The sequence below is a fragment of the Cherax quadricarinatus genome, chromosome 61 (assembly GCF_038502225.1).
Source record: "Cherax quadricarinatus isolate ZL_2023a chromosome 61, ASM3850222v1, whole genome shotgun sequence".
NCBI classification, from domain to species: Eukaryota; Metazoa; Arthropoda; class Malacostraca; order Decapoda; family Parastacidae; genus Cherax; species Cherax quadricarinatus.
The window spans coordinates 5,720,890-5,742,601 of NC_091352.1; the positions used below are offsets into that span (position 1 = coordinate 5,720,890).

A 21,712-nucleotide genomic window follows, 5' to 3' on the forward strand; every position below is an offset into this window, starting at 1 on the left:
CAAGGCAGGGTGGCCCGAAAAAGAAAAACTTTCACCATCATTCACTCCATCACTGTCTTGCCAGAAGGGTGCTTTACACTACAGTTTTTAAACTGCAACATTAACACCCCTCCTTCAGAGTGCAGGCACTGTACTTCCCATCTCCAGGACTCAAGTCCGGCCTGCCGGTTTCCCTGAATCCCTTCATAAATGTTACTTTGCTCACACTCCAACAGCACGTCAAGTATTAAAAACCATTTGTCTCCATTCACTCCTATCAAACACGCTCACGCATGCCTGCTGGAAGTCCAAGCCCCTCGCACACAAAACCTCCTTTTCCCCCTCCCTCCAACCCTTCCTAGGCCGACCCCTACCCCGCCTTCCTTCCACTACAGACTGATACACTCTTGAAGTCATTCTGTTTCGCTCCATTCTCTCTACATGTCCGAACCACCTCAACAACCCTTCCTCAGCCCTCTGGACAACAGTTTTGGTAATCCCGCACCTCCTCCTAACTTCCAAACTACGAATTCTCTGCATTATATTCACACCACACATTGCCCTCAGACATGACATCTCCACTGCCTCCAGCCTTCTCCTCGCTGCAACATTCATCACCCACGCTTCACACCCATATAAGAGCGTTGGTAAAACTATACTCTCATACATTCCCCTCTTTGCCTCCAAGGACAAAGTTCTTTGTCTCCACAGACTCCTAAGTGCAACACTCACTCTTTTTCCCTCATCAATTCTATGATTCACCTCATCTTTCATAGACCCATCCGCTGACACGTCCACTCCCAAATATCTGAATACGTTCACCTCCTCCATACTCTCTCCCTCCAATCTGATATTCAATCTTTCATCACCTAATCTTTTTGTTATCCTCATAACCTTACTCTTTCCTGTATTCACCTTTAATTTTCTTCTTTTGCACACCCTACCAAATTCATCCACCAATCTCTGCAACTTCTCTTCAGAATCTCCCAAGAGCACAGTGTCATCAGCAAAGAGCAGCTGTGACAACTCCCACTTTGTGTGTGATTCTTTATCTTTTAACTCCACGCCTCTTGCCAAGACCCTCGCATTTACTTCTCTTACAACCCCATCTATAAATATATTAAACAACCACGGTGACATCACACATCCTTGTCTAAGGCCTACTTTTACTGGGAAAAAATTTCCCTCTTTCCTACATACTCTAACTTGAGCCTCACTATCCTCGTAAAAACTCTTCACTGCTTTCAGTAACCTACCTCCTACACCATACACTTGCAACATCTGCCACATTGCCCCCCTATCCACCCTGTCATACGCCTTTTCCAAATCCATAAATGCCACAAAGACCTCTTTAGCCTTATCTAAATACTGTTCACTTATATGTTTCACTGTAAACACCTGGTCCACACACCCCCTACCTTTCCTAAAGCCTCCTTGTTCATCTGCTATCCTATTCTCCGTCTTACTCTTAATTCTTTCAATTATAACTCTACCATACACTTTACCAGGTACACTCAACAGACTTATCCCCCTATAATTTTTGCACTCTCTTTTATCCCCTTTGCCTTTATACAAAGGAACTATGCATGCTCTCTGCCAATCCCTAGGTACCTTACCCTCTTCCATACATTTATTAAATAATTGCACCAACCACTCCAAAACTATATCCCCACCTGCTTTTAACATTTCTATCTTTATCCCATCAATCCCGGCTGCCTTACCCCCTTTCATTTTACCTACTGCCTCACGAACTTCCCCCACACTCACAACTGGCTCTTCCTCACTCCTCCAAGATGTTATTCCTCCTTGCCCTATACACGAAATCACAGCTTCCCTATCTTCATCAACATTTAACAATTCCTCAAAATATTCCTTCCATCTTCCCAATACCTCTAACTCTCCATTTAATAACTCTCCTCTCCTATTTTTAACTGACAAATCCATTTGTTCTCTAGGCTTTCTTAACTTGTTAATCTCACTCCAAAACTTTTTCTTATTTTCAACAAAATTTGTTGATAACATCTCACCCACTCTCTCATTTGCTCTCTTTTTACATTGCTTCACCACTCTCTTAACTTCTCTCTTTTTCTCCATATACTCTTCCCTCCTTGCATCACTTCTACTTTGTAAAAACTTCTCATATGCTAACTTTTTCTCCCTTACTACTCTCTTTACATCATCATTCCACCAATCGCTCCTCTTCCCTCCTGCACCCACTTTCCTGTAACCACAAACTTCTGCTGAACTCTCTAACACTACATTTTTAAACCTACCCCATACCTCTTCGACCCCATTGCCTATGCTCTCATTAGCCCATCTATCCTCCAATAGCTGTTTATATCTTACCCTAACTGCCTCCTCTTTTAGTTTATAAACCTTCACCTCTCTCTTCCCTGATGCTTCTATTCTCCTTGTATCCCATCTACCTTTTACTCTCAGTGTAGCTACAACTAGAAAGTGATATATATATATATATATATATATATATATATATATATATATATATATATATATATATATATATATATATATATATATACACTTAGGTCACACTACGCATACATGTATAAGCATATATATACACACCCCTCTGGGTTTTCTTCTATTTTCTTTCTAATTCTTGTTCTTGTTTATTTCCTCTTATCTCCATGGGGAAGTGGAACAGAATTCTTCCTCTGTAAGCCATGCGTGTCGTAAGAGGCGACTAAAATGCCGGGAGCAAGGGGCTAGTAACCCCTTCTCCTGTATATATTACTAAATTTAAAAGGAGAAACTTTAGTTTTTTCTTTTGGGCCACCCCGCCTCAGTGGGATACGGCTGGTACGTTGAAAGAAAGAAAGAATATATATATTATTTAATATCGTATATTGGGATACTTTGGGGATTATAAGTAAATTAATTTTGCTACTGTGGCATGGTGTTAGGTTTTTCCTATGGAATGCGGTGACAATATTAATAGCTAGCTGAACCACACTGGATTTGTTACTAGCTTGGTTTATTAGGTATAAAAGTCTGTCAACTACACAAGAGTCATTAATGTTACCTTTGCACCACCAGTCAAGTGTACTTTAATCCTTAATTTAGGAATGTGAGTAAACTTAATAAACCTACTGAGATATACACCCTTAAAAGTTTACATGCACTGTTACTCGTCATAATATATCGTGTTAATACATCTTTACTCTTAATATTTATTTATTAATTCATACTGATTTATATTTTTATTGATTTATCTTGATTCATATTTATAAGTTTACATTAGTTTATACTATTGCTTTATATTGAATTATATTTATATTAATTTGCACGGTTTATATATATCTATATATATATATATATATATTTATATATATATATATATATATATATATATATATATATATATATATATATATATATATATATATATATGTAGTAGGTTGGCAGACAGCAACCACCCAGGGAGGTACTACCGTCCTGCCAAGTGAGTGTAAAACAGAAACTTGTAATTGTTTTACATGATGGTAGGGTTGCTGGTGTCTTTTTTCTGTCTCATAAACATGCAAGATTTCAGGTACGTCTTGCTGCTACTTACACTTAGGTCACACTACACATACATGTACAAGCACATATATACATATATATGTACACACACCCCTCTGGGTTTTCTTCTATTTTCTTACTAGTTCTTGTTCTTGTTTATTTCCTCGTATCTCCATGGGGAAGTGGATCAGAATTCTTCCTCCGTAAGCCATGTATGTTGTAGGAGGCGACTAAAATGCCAGGAGCAAGAGGCTAGTAACCCCTTCTCCTGTATATATTACTAAATGTAAAAAGATAAACTTTCGTTTTTCCTTTTGGACCACCCCGCTTCGGTGGGATACGGCCGGTGTGTTGAAAGAAAGGAAATATATATTATATATATATATATATATATATATATATATATATATATATATATATATATAATATATATATATATATATATATATATATATATATATATATATATATATATATATGGGGGAGTTGTCACAGCTGCTCTTTGCTGATGACACTGTGCTCTTGGGAGATTCTGAAGAGAAGCTGCAGAGATTGGTGGATGAATTTGGTAGGGTGTGCAAAAGAAGAAAATTAAAGGTGAATACAGGAAAGAGTAAGGTTATGAGGATAACAAAAAGATTAGGTGATGAAAGATTGAATATCAGATTGGAGGGAGAGAGTATGGAGGAGGTGAACGTATTCAGATATTTGGGAGTGGACGTGTCAGCGGATGGGTCTATGAAAGATGAGGTGAATCATAGAATTGATGAAGGAAAAAGAGTGAGTGGTGCACTTAGGAGTCTGTGGAGACAAAGAACTTTGTCCTTGGAGGCAAAGAGGGGAATGTATGAGAGTATAGTTTTACCAACGCTCTTATATGGGTGTGAAGCGTGGGTGATGAATGTTGCAGCGAGGAGAAGGCTGGAGGCAGTGGAGATGTCATGTCTGAGGGCAATGTGTGGTGTGAATATAATGCAGAGAATTCGTAGTTTGGAAGTTAGGAGGAGGTGCGGGATTACCAAAACTGTTGTCCAGAGGGCTGAGGAAGGGTTGTTGAGGTGGTTCGGACATGTAGAGAGAATGGAGCGAAACAGAATGACTTCAAGAGTGTATCAGTCTGTAGTGGAAGGAAGGCGGGGTAGGGGTCGGCCTAGGAAGGGTTGGAGGGAGGGGGTAAAGGAGGTTTTGTGTGCGAGGGGCTTGGACTTCCAGCAGGCATGCGTGAGCGTGTTTGATATGAGTGAATGGAGACAAATGGTTTTTAATACTTGACGTGCTGTTGGAGTGTGAGCAAAGTAACATTTATGAAGGGATTCAGGGAAACCGGCAGGCCGGACTTGAGTCCTGGAGATGGGAAGTACAGTGCCTGCACTCTGAAGGAGGGGTGTTAATGTTGCAGTTTAAAAACTGTAGTGTAAAGCACCCTTCTGGCAAGACAGTGATGGAGTGAATGATGGTGAAAGTTTTTCTTTTTCGGGCCACCCTGCCTTGGTGGGAATCGGCCAGTGTGATAATAAAAAAAAATATATATATAATTATATATATATATATAAATATATATATATATATATATATATATATATATATATATATATAATATATATATATATATATATATATATATATAATATATATATATATATATATATATATATATATATATATATATATATATATATATAATTATATATATATATATATATATATATATATATATATATATATATATATATATATATATATATATATATATATATATATATATATATATATTGACGAGTATATCCATCTTGATGTGTGTGCACTGAGAGGAACAGTGCATATACATGTGGAGGGATATATGTCTCAGTTTATATGCTCCTAGAGTTTAACATTAACCCAATATGCCCATACTTGAGATTAAAGTATTTTCGACTTATGGTGAACAGGTCACATGCAACCTTATTGACCTTCATGCAGTCGACAGGATTTAAACCACCATTAATCATCTAACCATTTATATTTTCGCACAGGATATGTAAATACACCGAGAGATATAAGTTTTTCAACGTATATATGCTGAGAATTTAGTTTAATCTGTATTTTAATGATTAAAGTATTGTTTGGTGGTCAAAAGGTTACGTGCAGCATTAATGGCCAGCGTGTACTTGGTAGGCTTTAAAACCTCATTAACCAACCACTTATATTGATTTCAATCAGCAAGAGCACAAAATGGAAAAAAAAAATGTTGAGAGCATTTAATTAAAGAAAGTTTTTAATGCTTGCTTTGTGGCCTTTGCAAGTGTTATCTTTGCTCTGTCAACTTCAAGTTTTTAAAAACATTTACACACACATTGCAAAAAAAAAAATTAAGCCTTTGGTATTAATTTGCTTTGTTTGTTACCAAAATAGCCTGAAAAATCCTCAGAAATTATTTATTTTACCAGCAGTTACAAAGGATCCACACAATTGTCTGTTTATTTCGGCCGCATCAACGCAATTAATGTTCAGGAACACGCAATAAACACATTATGTGTCACCTGAATGATGCGTTTGTCGCTCATTGGTTTAGAGGGCCAATATATTCATATTTTTGCATTATTAGCCCCCTTCCAGGAGGTGGGAGGGGGTGCCTTGATGTAGGTAAAGAAGTGCTGATGCAAGGAATTGGAGCTGCCTTCTCCTCAGATCAAACCTTACCTTTGTTTGTTGATGTGTGACTAGTTAATGGTCTTACCGAAACGTTGTCATGAGTTATTTGGGTACTAATCATCTCGGTTCCTCAAACACTAAATGATCCGTGAGAGAAAATAATAATAATAATAACAATAATAAAAGAGTTATAATGCAAAATAATTATCATTACCAAAAACATGTATTGCATACAAATAAGGAAAAGCCTAGTTTGAGAGAGATTTATTTTTGTCCCTCATTTCCTTCCAGTTTTTACTGTCATTTACTCCCAACTTCATCACTTTTAATCATGTTTTCTAAATCGTCGTAGCTGAGAATAAATGCTATCAATAGGTAAATTAAAAACATACCCCCGAAATATCTGAAGTGAATCCTGCTGGTGACACTTGGGTAAATATTTTCAGTGGCCTTTACTAGTGTCCGAAAATTTGATAAATATTTTAAATATTCTGCTTGCGCGACTCTCTTAATCACAAAAGGCGTAATATATTAATATATATATATATATATATATATATATATATATATATATATATATATATATATATATATATATATATATATATATATATATATATATATATATGTCGTGCCGAATATGTAAAACTGGACAGTTAGCAAGAACTCATTTAAAATTAAGTCGTTTCTAAAATTTTCTCTTATAGGCTTAAAGATATATTTTTTTCATTAATGTTAATGTAAAAATTTTTAATTATGCACCAAAAGAATCTTAGAAAACTTACCTAACCTTATTATAACAAGAACAATTTATTTTAGCCTAATCCAACTAAATATATTTTAGATTTGTTTACAATAATTTAATACTAAACAAATACAGTGAAATATATTTTTTTCGTTAGGTTCAGAATGATTTTGGCGAAATTATTGCATACACAAATTTTCGCTTGTCCTATATGGCAAGATGAGCGTTGCTATTTAAGCCAAGATGGCAAGTTCTGCCTATTCGGCACGACATATATATATATATCGTGCCGAATATGTAAAACTGGTCAATTGGCAAGAACTCATTTAAAATTAAGTCCTTTCTAAAATTTTCTCTTATACGTTTAAAGATCTATTTTTTCATTAATGTTGATGTAAAAAATTTTAAGTTTGCTCCAAACGATTCTTAGAAAACTTACCTAACCTTATTATAACAAGAACAATTTATTTTAGCCTAACCCAAATAAATATATTTTAGATTTGTTTATAATAATTTAATACTAAACAAACACAGTGAAATATATTTTTTTAGTTAGGTTCAGAATGATTTTGGAGAAATTATTGCATACACAAATTTTCGCTTGTCCTATATGGCAAGATGAGCGTTGCTATTTAAGCCAAGATCGCAAGTTCTGCCTATTCGGCACGACATATACATTATATATATATATATATACATGTATGTATATATATATATATATATATATATTGATATATATATATCTATATATATATATATATATATATATATATATATCTGAGGAAGGGTTGTTGAGGTGGTTCGGACATGTAGAGAGAATGGAGCGAAACAGAATGACTTCAAGAGTGTATCAGTCTGTAGTGGAAGGAAGGCGGGGTAGGGGTCGGCCTAGGAAGGGTTATATATATATATATATATATATATATATATATATATATATATAGTGTAAAGCACCCTTCTATATATATATATATATATATATATATATATATATATATATATATATATATAGATATATATATATATATATATATATATATTAATATGTCATGCCGAATAGGTAAAAACTTGCGATTTTGGCTTAAATAGCAACGCTCTTCTTGCCGAATAAGGCAAGCGAAAATTTGTGTTTGCAATAATTCCGCAAAAATCATTCTGAACCTAACGAAAAAAAATAGATTTAATTGTATCATTGTGTTTGTTTATTATTAAAATATTGTAAACTTATCTAAAATGCATTTAGTTGGATTAGGGTAAATTAAATTGCGCTTATTATAATAAGGTTAGGTAAGTTTTCTAAGGTTATTTTGGTACAAAATTATTAATTTTTACATTAACATAAATGAAAAAAAATAAATCTTTAAACGTATAAGAGAAAATTTTAGAAAAGGCTTAATTATAAATGAGTTCATGCTAATTGACCAATTTTACCTATTCGGCACGACATATATATATACATACATTATATATGTATACACACACACCTACTGTTTCATGTTTATGAGTTTTACGGAGAGAGAGAGACAGACTAAAAGACTAGGAATGAGAATGAAAAAAGACTTTGAGTGTCAGAAATATATTTTGTACCCAGAGTGACTGGATGTGTGTGTGTGTAGTAGCAGAAGCAGAGTTGGACTATTGTACACCCATTAAGGACCTCACCTGAAGCTTTCACAGCCAACTATTTTAAGTTTCCAACACCTCTGTTTTTCCCAGTGCTTGGTCGTGTTTTAAGCAACGTCAAGTGTGCTCATTTTTAATAATATATTGCTATCTTGCTCATTCCTAGGTTGTGAAAATAAAAGAAAAATCTTTTAGAATACTCGTCTAAGTTTAAAAGTCGGGTTATATTCTTCATATTAGAGTAGACAAAAAGCCGTCTCAAGTTTCCTCTCGAAAATGTGGGTTAGTTATGTATTTATTTTGTAGGGAATTAGAGCCTACCTTTCTTCCCAGTCTGAACAACAGCACCTGACATTTGTTACATCATTTATGAAGGTTACATTTCTTTAGATTAAATTAACCTTAATTAACCCCAATTCGCCTATGAAAGCATCATAATAAAATACATAACCGAAAAGGATGGTATCAAACTTCAATAGCTGCCAAGTAAACAAATGATAATTGCCTAAGAATATACAGTATACTAGAAATCAGGCACCCTTGTGGCGTTCCAACGCCCCTCTCCTAATGAAGCAAGGTACCATCATCCAGCAGGTCTTTCCTACACCAGTACCGCAATATAACAGAGCATTCCAACACCAGTACCACTATCCAACAGGGCTTTCCAGCAATGGTACCATCATCCAGCAAGATTTTCCAACCATGCTGATGAACTAGGTATGTTGCTACAACTTACGCAAGATCTTCAGTGCTCCCTGCTCTGCTGGGTCTGTTGCCACTTTAAACTTTGTTATGACCACAGTGAACACATTCACCAAACTTTGTTACGACCATGGTGAACACCAAATTTTGTTGTGACCATAGTGAACATGGACCAAACTTTCTTATGACCATGGTGAATACTCACCAAATTTTATTACCATTGTGAACACCCCTTTCAACATTTGTGACACCTGTGGTGAGCACACACTCACCAAAACTTTGTTATGACCATTCTAAAGGTAATCACCAGACTTGGATCAGCTCCTTATATCATGGGCCCTTCACCCTCTCTTGAAGGGACCAGGAAAGGAGGACAGACCACCTTTGGCTCCTGAAAAACCATAAAACCATAAAAACTATAGTTTATTTTAGGCAGCCAATTATAATTCTGAGACTTTCATTTGTAACGAAGGCATTATTTAATTTTGTTTATAGAAGGTAAAATCAATAATGTCGCTATTACAAAGTGAATGTTTCAGTTATTCTTGGCTGCCTCAGAGGAGCAGCGAACACAATAGACTACTGTTCACTAGAAGTGTTGCAGTAAGCTGCCGGTCATATGATGGGCTGCGGGTGCTTACTAAACTAGTTCAGGTAAAAAAAAATAAAAAGACTATGCTTCAAACACATGTCTTAGAAGCTAAGACAAGTCCACCTATAGCCTAGAATCCTTGGAAGTTTCCAGATTCTTTGTCAAATGACCTTCAAGATGATCTATGTAAATAATAATAGGATAAATGTAAAATCGTTATACAAAGAATAAGTCACAGTACCGTGGCTGGAACAATTAAAAAAATCATCATCCAAATTTTGGAGAGGAAACTTTGGGCGACGATCCGATCCGATCCATCCTGCAGCATTATCGGGACTTGATAATGGTTCAGTATGGACCGAAATTTAGTTCAAGTTTTCTGTCAAATTCTGCATTAGTTGTGAATCTTTATCCAATATTTGACCGTAACCTTAGTGACAAAAAAAATTCAGTATTATAAGAAAGCTCGTACCTTAAATTTAATTTATATAAAACATTGTTGCGATTTATAGTTGGGATTTATCATCTCAGTCAATATTTGGGTCATTATTTGGAGAGCAAAAATAAACGATCAATGGGGAGGGTAATTCGGTCAATGCCTAGTAGTGGCATAGGGAAGCCATTGAAAGTTTGCATTAGGTCAGTTTGCCCTACAAATAGGAGTTTGATTTCTGCCTGTTATAAGCATTAACACAAATTTAATGTTATTCTAGCTTAGGTTAACGTAAATTAACCTATATTTATGTATAATTAAATGGACGACTTACGTCTTGGGATGCAAAATTAATAATGTACGCATTGACAAGAATTTGGAAGATATGTCTATACAAGTATATATCATATGCATTGTTATTAAAAGTTAATAACACTGGACGATACTTGTCAATCCCAAAGAATAATAATGGCCAACACTGGTTTCAGTTCACTTTTAAAAACATGTTTCTAAGTAATTTTGGGACGCTGAATTCAGTCTTATCAGGACGTTTATTTCTGTGAAATAGAGCCCCACGGTGAACGATATCACCAAGGCAGCCATAATGGAGAAGAGATATCGGAAAGCTGATGATCAGTTTGATGGTCAACTACTGCTAGACAGTGGTGCGGGAGAGCTATATAATTAACACCAGCGAAAAAGCTTGTAAACTGTGATGTAAATGTTTGACAATGGAAATTTCTGTTATTTCTCTTGTGCATATATGTAATAAGTTTAAGAAAAATAAGTTTTTGTCATTACATGCACCACACTTAATATTTATGTATAATATAATACCTGTGACTGTTAGGTAATATATATCATGTGGGTCTTCAGCCTTAAGTAGCCAAAATATTGATCATAAGATTTTAATGAACTAACGTGATGAAGAACTCAACAAGCTCAGATTCCTCACATGCAAGTTATCTTAAATTTTAAAAGGACACAAGTGCAATTAATGTAACATTTTATTGTGGGAACGTTTCGCTCTCCAGGAGCTTTATCAAGCTGTAACGGCTCCTGGAGAGCGAAACGTTGCCACAATAAAATGTCACATTAGTTGCACTGGTGTCCTTTTACCTAACATATTGTCGGTAACTCTACCAAATTCAATACAGTTATCTTAAAAGAATTTTTATCTCCGAACTGGATAAAAGTTAAATTTTTGTTAGCTTGTGTAATTATTATTATTGTTATTATCAGTGTGCATCTACAGTATGAATACTCTATGGATTTGATCTTTTTTTTTTCTTTACTTAATGGATTTGATTATTTGTTTATGTAGTATTTTCACTCTTCTCGTATAATTTGTAATGCATTTGTTCGTTACATCTAAGAATTGCGAGTAATAGCGGTGTTGTTGCAGCATGTTTACTGTGGTGATCCGGAGACCAGTTCACGAATACCTTTGATGAGTCTCGAATCTTTCTACTCCCGGAGCCCGGCCATGGACCAGGCTTGGCTGCTGCTAGCCTGGACAACCAGGTTCTTGCTGCTGGTGGCCCGCAGCCCCACATATCCATCACAGCACTACTCATGTAATAGGCTGCAGTCAAAGCCGAGACTTGAAAAAACACCTTTGAGCGAAATGTTGCCTAATAAAAGATTGCTCTAAAAACACCTTTGAGCGAAACGTTGCCTAATAAATGATTGCTTGGAAAAAACGCCTTTGAGCGAAGCGTTGCCTAGTAAACATTGCTCTGAAAAAACACTTTTGAACGAAACGTTAGGTTAGGTTAGGTAAGGTTCGTCAGGAAACAGGACAAATGTTTCCTGACGCGGGTCTTAGTCAGATGATGACCCGCCTTTGGAGCTTTTGGTCATCTGACCGAGGCCTTCCGCTGGCTTACCGGTCCACCCCTTTAAAAATTATGGTCATTTATAACCAGTCTTATAGATTTATAACGAAACGTTGCCAAATGAAATGTTGCTCTGAAAAAAAAAACTTTTAGCGAAATGTTTCCTAATAAAAGACTGCTGTGCTGTCTTCTTATCATCTTACTATAATTAATAATAACTTTGTATTATTATCATAATTAAATTCGTGAGGAAGCACTAAACTCGTAGGTGTCATACGGCGCCTGGTGGAATAGGAGGCAGTCAGGCTCGATCCAAGGGAAAGAGGGATAGGCCCAATTCCTTGGATCGAGAGCCCCTCACCGACATCTAGGTACCTCCCTAGAGGGTTTGCACTATCAGATTTAATATGACAATCTGAGCGCTAAACCTGCATTTCTGTGACATGTGAAACTGAAGTTTAACTAACTTAATTATTATTATTATAATCAAAAAGAAGCGCTAAGCCATAAGGGCTATACAGCCTTAACTAACTTAAACATTTAGATATCAAATGAGTATAAATATTTATGTAATGCTCCTTTGTTAGGATGTACAACCTTGACTAGGCTGGTTTATATAAAGGCTAGGCTAAAGATTGCTGGGTTATATTAATTTAGTTCGGATACTATGGGTAGTTTGTTAAGTAATTAGGTTGATATAGTTTACACGCTTTACAACTAACTCGTAATTTTGAAATGAAAACTGAAAGACGTTTCGGACCTAAACGTTCTCTGGATTATTTTCCTCCAATTTATCTATTTGATATCAACTGTTCCAGCCATGGTATTACGATTTTTTATATTTATTAAATGGTTTAATCTGGTTAGATTAGTCAATTTCGGGCAGCGATTACTCAACTTGGGAGAAGGATTAATCAAGATGGGGCAAGAATTAGTAAACGAGCAGCAAGGCTGTGGAGAGCTTGCAAGCTGGCAAGTGACAGGGATTTAGTCAGCATCGGCAACCGTAAGATTTCGCAGAGTGCAAACCTTATTAATATTCTTGTCATTAAGACCATTATTAAAAATTCATAGTGATTCGGAAGAGATTTGTTCGGGCATTCATTTACTTTTCCAAGAGAAGAGGGAGTCTTAACACAGTGATTATATAAATATGCCTAGCTTATATTAGGTTTAAATTTTCCGTGTTTCCCATGTGGGTGTACGCCTTGGCCTGCCTGCTTTACTATTATTATTATTATAATCAAAAAGAAGCGCTAAGCCACAAGGGCTATACAGCGCCTGCTTTACTAGACTTTTATAATCTAGATTTTTATAATGAATTATATATTTGTCATAGTAACGCAAAACAAAATATGACTTTCAGACAGGAGTATTACCAGCTTGATGCATTACACGCAATAAATTAATATATTACTATTATTTTATTTTATTATTACTATTACTACTGCTACTTAATTGACTACCATTAGTTTGTCTTGTTTAGATATGCAATAACTATAACTTGTTAAATGCTTTTCAGGTAGTGGAGCGAAGGATTACCATCTTCTGCTGAAGGCAATTTGTGATGGGCAGTGGAAGCAGGAAAGCCATGTGAGTGAATAAGTGTGGCGAGTGTGGGCCCCAGCAGGTGTGGGCCCCAGTGGGTGTGGGTGGTGTCTGGGTCTCTGCAGGTGTGGGCCCCAGTGGGTGTGTGGTGAGTGTGGGCCCGAGAGGGTGTGTGAATGCGAGGCTCAGAAAGATACAGCCCAGAGGAGTCGAGGAGAGCTTATGGTGGCAGGGACGCAGGGCACTACAAGAGCGTCAGGATGCGCACGGACTGGGGCATCTACGAGGACCCAGGACACTTGCGGAAGGGTATTTACAGCGTGAGCGACGTGGCGGGGGTAGGGGTGTACCACGACGGGGTCGACGACGCCGGGGATGACCTGAGAGACGACAGAGGGGAAGAGAAGGTATATGGCTTCAGCCCCCCCACTGCCTCTCACCTCTCCACTGGTAAGTGGTCAAGCACGCACAGTTTGGCGGCAACAGCGTCGCCTGGTCGAAGTGTTCACGGTGTCAGCGCTGCCACAGGGGGTCACCGTGCGTCCCTAGGGGAGAGCCACAGGCCTGCTCATGCTCCATCCTACGCCAGGGACTCTCTCAAGCGACACGACTACTCCCGTCAGCACCAGGCACGAACCAACCCTCCTGAAGTCATCTACAGGAGCACAGAGAAGCGAAACGGAGACCGTCACGTCAACGGCGGTAGCAGCAGGTCCCAACAGCAGCAACAGGGGCGAGGCTACTCCACCTCCAGTAGAGGCGAATACAGTACACCTGCCTCCGGCTACAGGAGTTTAAGGGGCTACCCAACTGCAGCCGATGAATATGAAGACAGGGAGCCACGTAGCTTTGATACCTCTGTCCTCAGCAACGGCTACAGTACCAGGTCATCTGACTATGTGGCACGGAGACAGAACAGTCTAAAGCGTTCCAACAACAAAGCTTACTTCACTTCCAGTGAAATATACAGCAACCGACGGTCGTACCCGCCTGAGAGTCACCCCAGCAGAACCACCGTCACGAAGGGCATACTAACCAACAGCGGCAAGTATAGCGGGGGCAGCAGAAGTAGCAACTCCAACTACGCTGTGGACACTCGCAACAACCTCGCTGGGTACACTGACCAGAACGACCAGGCTAAGAATAATCTCTCAACTCTGGACACTTATGAGAAAAGAAGTGTTTCGTATGGAACCAGACCGTCTGTGAGTACATCCACGAAGAGCAGCCAAACCGAAGTTTCAATAACAAGCGACCTACAGCAGAGCAGTGACGGCAGAAGCAGCTGCAAGACCAGTCTGCAACTTCCCGAAGGTGTGAGCAGTGGCAGCAGCAGACGCAGCAGCAGTAGCACTCAGCAGGTAACTTTTAGCACTGTTGCTAGTGGCGGTGCCTCAGACAGCAGTCAGCAGGACGGGAAAGAAGACCGCTATGACACTTTAGGTCGCAGGGACGCCGGGACCCTCAGGAAGGACCGCAAGAAGACTAAAGACGAGCAAAACCAGACCGAGGACGATATGAGTCAGTGGAGCGGGAGGAACGGTGGTGGGGGTGGGCAGTGGTGCCCGGGGCACGAGCAATGCCACGACGAGGCTGGTTTCTCTAACTCCCAACATGCCCAACACAACCACCCCCGCGGCCAGCCCCTACCACGCCCACCCTTGCCGCCCCAGCACTACCCTGGCCACGATGGTGAACCACAACCCCCGCCCGATCACACTCACTACACACAGCAGCAACACAATCACGCCTACCACAACCACGGTCACAACCACGTCCATCACAGGCACCAGTCTTCAGGAAGCAGCCAAGCACTTGTGCGTTCAGACACTGCTGACGGTAAGTACAACCTGATTCTTATCCAGTTTTAAGCAACCTAATATATGGTAAGGAAGACAAATTTCCTTGGTGTATTTGTCTTACGACTATATACATTTACAGTAACTTGATAGGCTATGAGTAGCAGTAGGTTTTTTTTTTTTACTTTTAGGCATAATTACATGAAAACTAAAATTGTTTCGGTCGCTGGGTTATCCAAGAAAGGTATTCTCGTCACCCAGAACCCCATCTGCCTTTTCTGCAATGCAGGCAGCAGGAATAATGCAGGTGTAGGGTGGTCATAAAATTCTGATGCAACTAAATACAAAAATAACATGAGTATGATGCCTGTGTATGCTTGTGTGCGCGCATATGTATGTATATGTGAATGTATTCGTTGTATATGTACACTTGTGTGAATGATAAAATGAGACTTGAGACTTGAAAATAATCAAATGATAAAGACACTAGACGATATGTGACGGGCGATTCCCGTAGAGTTTTGTGACGGGGGGAACCCCCCCTCCCCATCATTGTTCAGTGTCTGAGGCTGGTTTAAGGGGGGATGGGGGTCATTTCCCGTTTATATCATGGAAACCAATAGACCGATTTTAATGAAACTCATGAGTCATTATTCTATAAAGGACACGTAGACTAAAATACTGTAAACAAAATAATATTTTAAATTCAGCTTAATATTGATTTTCTGTTAAAGTTTTTAATTAAATTAATATCTTCTAAACAGCTAAAGGGAATTATGTAAAAATTTATGTGGTGTAGGTTGAAATGTTATAAAAATCTGTTTAATTTTTCACCTTGAGCCAATTTCTTAGTGGCCCCAAAAATATTTATAAAATTAATAAATAGTAGGCCACAATTACTAAAAATGAAATCTTTCTCTAATTAGGACACGTACCTATGTTTTCGCCCCATTAAAAAGTAAAGGATCACCACTCAGCAGTGTCCTCTGATGGTTATATTAGTACTTTAATTTCATTTTGGTAATGTAAGTGCACTTATACTGTTGTCAAGAATGGATTTACAACGTGACACTTTAGTAGAAATGAAGCCAATGGAGAACATGTGGTTCATCCACTAATGTTAGACAACGTTTAACCTAATACTTTCCAGGAATGTAAAATATACATATCAAAGAACGCTTTTTTTATTAACGTTTCGTTCTAAAAAGGCTTTAATAAATCTGTATTAATCGAAACGTTGTCTAATAAAAAACCGCTGTTTCGCGTGTTTCACGTTCCTATATTGTATCTTCTAATATTTTTCAATGTGTTTTTAAATGGGAACATCACGTAACAGCCGCATATATCAATTTTGGTCTAATATACTGTATGTTATAAACAGCTTTTCCAGAATTACATCATCCATTTATCATAATTTTAATGGATAATTGTAATTTCCTAAAAATGCCAGAATAATTAAAAAAAAGTGAAAAACTGTTACCCGTAATGGTTTACCTCGTCCCCAGGGTTAGTGCAGGGGTGAATATTCCCTTGTGGCTTGCAGATATATTCTCCAGGATGGCCGTGATTCTGCTGTTTCTCTGCCTCCTGAAAGAGACTTATATAACAAACAATATCGTAAATATAAGTCGCTGGTCTTATATATATCGTGGGCGCTGCACTTAAACGAGCCCGGTGCTCGTAAGGTGGCAGTGGTTTATGAGGACAGTAGGAACCTGTTTCAAACGTTCTCTGGCGAGCGCTGAACGCTAGTAGTAATAACTCTTAGCTTTGCACCAGGCCAAGTTAAATGTAGTGTTTGCCAATGGGACATTCCAGGGCTGGAGGGCGTAACACCGACAGGTATGTGGAGAAAGATACAAGTTTGCAGAATAAGACTTGATTATAACTTTATCAAGTTATAATCCTCTAAAACTTTTGTATATTTTTTTTTATCTTGGTTCGGGACATTCCGAAAGGAGAACACAGGCAGATCGAAAAAGCTAAATAAAATTTGCACAGGAATTTTGTTGAGACGTTTTGAGAGTGGAACACAAGAACGAAGGAACACTGCCACAAGCCTACTGGCTCATGCTAGGCAGGTCCAGTTTACACTCATCCATACCCACTCATTTACTTACTCGTCCAACCTGTATTTAAAGCTATGCAAAGTTTTCGGTTCAATGACGCTACCTGGAAGTTTGTTCCACTCACGTACAAGTCTATTAATGCCAAACAAATACTTCCCCATAACTTTTCTAAATCTAAACTTCTCCAACTTGAATCGGTTGCTGCAAGTTCCGTCTTGGCGAGATATTTTCAGCAGGCTTTTTATATTATCCAGGATTCTTCAACCAATACAGGAAACACGTGCGTGTCACAAACACAGGCACTGTTGTGAGACTTACCCACTCTACCTGAGGTATCTCAGCGAGTGAGCACGTCTCCTGTGTATCCCAGTGCTTAACAGAATAGGGAATAGCATATGGAGGTACAAATAAAAATGGGAACTATGGCTGTAGTTTACTTAATAACATAAAAGGGCTAGAATACAACATATACTGATGGACATTTACATAATATAACAATTGACCTATGAGACTTATTACCAGGGGAAAGGGAAGATGTTATCAGCAACACGGACTAGTACTCACTCTTAATTCACCGACCAGCTGACCCGAGATTCCCAATGCGTGGTCCACTACACACGCGGCTGTCCAGAGCTCTCGCTCCCCGGACCTATCACCAACAACCCTCCTTGCTCAGCTGTGCCCTGGGCTTATATGGTAGTCAAAGTACCCCCCCCCCACAATAGGGTGTGCACCACGTGTTACGACCTGACGTCGAGGTTTGACGCCGCCAAGAACAAAACACCTCAGACGTGGGCATGACTACCCGACATTTGCTAAGGCAGGTGTGACCATATAAGTAGGTCTCCCTAGAGACCTCACAAGCCCATCTGAACTGCATCACAGTGTTCACCTTGGTGTGTTCACCTAGTTGTGTTCACCTTGGTGTGTTCACCTAGTTGTGTTCACCTTGGTGTGTTCACCTAGTTGTGTTCACCTTGGTGTGTTCACCTAGTTGTGTTCACCTTGGTGTGTTCACCTTGGTGTGTTCACCTAGTTGTGTTCACCTTGGTGTGTTCACCTAGTTGTGTTCACCCAGTTGTGTTCACCTAGTTGTGTTCACCTTGGTGTGTTCACCTAGTTGTGTTCACCTTGGTGTGTTCACCTAGTTGTGTTCACCTTGGTGTGTTCACCTAGTTGTGTTCACCTTGGTGTGTTCACCTAGTTGTGTTCACCTTGGTGTGTTCACCCAGTTGTGTTCACCTTGGTGTGTTCACCTTGTGTTCACCTTGGTTTGTTCACCTAGTTGTGTTCACCTTGGTGTGTTCACCTAGTTGTGTTCACCTTGGTGTGTTCACCTAGTTGTGTTCACCTTGGTGTGTTCACCTAGTTGTGTCCACCTTGGTGTGTTCACCTAGTTGTGTTCACCTTGGTGTGTTCACCTAGTTGTGTTTACCTTTGTGTGTTCACCTTGGTGTGTTCACCTAGTTGTGTTCACCTTGGTGTTCACCTAGTTGTGTTCACCTTGGTGTGTTCACCTAGTTGTGTTCACCTTGGTGTTTTCACCTAGTTGTGTTCACCTTGGTGTGTTCACTTAGTTGTGTCCACTTTGGTGTGTTCACCTAGTTGTGTTCACCTTGGTGTGTTCACCTTGTGTTCACCTAGTTGTGTTCACCTAGTTGTGTTCACCTTGGTGTGTTCACCTAGTTGTGTTCACCTTGGTGTGTTCACCTAGTTGTGCTCACCTTGGTGTGTTTACCTAGTTGTGTTCACCTTGGTGTGTTCACCTAGTTGTGTTCACCTTGGTGTGTTCACCTAGTTGTGTTCACCTTGGTGTGTTCACCTTGGTGTGTTCACGTAGTTGTGTTCACCTTGGTGTGTTCACCTAGTTGTGTTCACCTTGGTGTGTTCACCTAGTTGTGTTCACCTTGTGTTCACCTAGTTGTGTTCACCTTGGTGTGTTCACCTTGGTGTGTTCACCTAGTTGTGTTCACCTTGGTGTGTTCACCTTGGTGTGTTCACCTTGGTGTGTTGGAGAATTAGCGCCGTGACCATTATTTAAATTAATATGAAATAGCTTTGAATTATTATTATTATTATTATTATTATTATTATTATTATTATTATTATTACATTCCTTGTGAAACGCGAACCATATAATGGTCAAAGGGCGCCTGGGTAATGGAAGTTAATCGCCTGGGTAATGGAAGTTAATCGCCTGGGTAATGGAAGTTGATCTGAGGAAAGATTAGATAGTTCTAGTTCCTCTGATTTGGAGCCCTTTACTGGCATCAAGCCCTCCCCGCCCCCTTGAAGGGAAGACAGCCTTGGTAAGCTGCCCGTGTGACCTGTACCAGCTGTTCCCTTCAAGGAAAAAAAAGTATTTATTACGTCACGCTCTCTCAACTAACAAAGTTATTGTCTGTATATAAATTAATATTCGAGCAATTATTGAATTCAGAGTTCTAAAAATGTCATTAGTCAGACCTCGTTAAAATCATTCTGACTATTTGTTTAGCTATTTCGTTAATATAGGAAAAACATGTAGAGTCATCTTTGATCCCTTGAACACAGAATGTAGTTGGTTTAGAAAGACACGTAAGCAAACACTATAACATATTTATTAGAAAACGTTTCGGTCCTGGGACCTTGATCACTTCTTCAGAAGTGATCAAGGTCCCAGGACTGAAACGTTTTCTAATAAATATGTTACAGAATGTAGTAGCAGCAGCAGTAGTAGTAATATTAGCAGTAGCAATAACACCATCACTGCCAACAGCAACAATAATAGTACCACCACTATTAATAACAAAAACAAAATATAACAACACCAGGACGACTAACAACATTAACAAGAGTATCAACAATAACCATCACCTATAAAAACATTACAAAGAATACAATAAAAACAAAAACAAGAACAACAAAAAATTTAATACACACGTGGAACAGAAGTGCTCTTTACGAATTATGTCGCCATTCTTTTCTTTCATGCCTATAATCGTCTGTATAAACTTTCAAACACTGGGAGTGCTGAGGATATTCACTCCCCCCACACACACACTCACACGTTGTTCCTTTCTTCAGTATTGATGGACTGAGCACATCGATTCCAGGCTGATGGACTGTTTACCTCAAACTCCCACGTTATTTCCACCGTTCTTCATTGTACTGGACTGATGAAACCACTGAGGCACAAGTGTCTCTTTCTTCAACTTGTCGGTTTTCTAAACCAGTTTTCATACACACACACACACACACACACACACATGAGGCACTAAACTACAGACCTGTATCACTAACGTGTATAGTATGCAAGGTCATGGAGAAGATCATCAGGAAGAGAGTGGTGGAGCACCTGGAAAGAAACAAGTATATAATTGACAACCAGCACGGTTTCAGGGAGGGAAAATCCTGTGTCACAAACCTACTAGAGTTTTATGACAAGGTGACAGAAGTAAGACAAGAGAGAGAGGGGTGGATCGACTGCATTTTTTTGGACTGCAAGAAGGCCTTCGACACAGTTCCTCACAAGAGGTTACTGCAAAAGCTAGAGGATCAGGCACACATAACAGGAAAGGCACTGCAATGGATCAGAGAATACCTGACAGGGAGGCAACAACGAGTCATGGTACGTGACGAGGTATCAGAGTGGGCGCCTGTGACAAGCGGGGTTCCACAGGGGTCAGTCCTAGGACCTGTGCTGTTCTTGGTATATGTGAATGACATAACGGAAGGGATAGACTCAGAAGTGTCCTTGTTTGCGGACGATGTTAAGTTAATGAGAAAAATCAAATCGGATGAGGATCAGACAGGACTACAAAGAGACCTGGACAGGCTACAAGCCTGGTCCAGCAACTGGCTCCTTGAGTTTAACCCTGCCAAATGCAAAGTCATGAAGATTGGGGAAGGGCAAAGAAGACCGCAGACACAATATAGTTTAGACGGCCAAAGTCTGCAAACCTCACTCAAGGAAAAAGATCTGGGGGTGAGTATAACACCGAGCATATCTCCCGAGGCGCACATCAATTAGATAACTGCTGCAGCATACGGGCGCCTGGCAAACCTACGGATAGCGTTCCGATACCTCAGTAAGGATTCGTTCAAGACTCTGTATACCATTTACGTCAGGCCCATACTGGAGTATGCAGCACCAGTTTGGAATCCACACCTAGTCAAGCACGTCAAGAAATTAGAGAAAGTGCAAAGGTTTGCAACAAGACTAGTCCCAGAGCTACGGGGATTGTCCTAC

The 21,712-nt window shown here is 38.9% G+C and overlaps 1 protein-coding gene across 4 annotated transcripts in view; it reads left to right on the forward strand.

Annotated features, from left to right (window-relative positions):
- The window catches only part of M6 (neuronal membrane glycoprotein M6), a 372,771-nt gene that overhangs the window by 84,827 nt on the left and 266,232 nt on the right, over positions 1–21,712 (forward strand). For all 4 annotated transcript variants that reach the window (XM_070098180.1, XM_053792091.2, XM_070098179.1 and 1 more), the window contains exon 2: positions 13,588–15,452. In XM_070098180.1, the coding sequence (XP_069954281.1) occupies positions 13,790–15,452 (1,663 nt within the window). In that variant the 5' untranslated portion in view covers positions 13,588–13,789. The remainder of the gene's footprint in view (positions 1–13,587; positions 15,453–21,712) is intronic.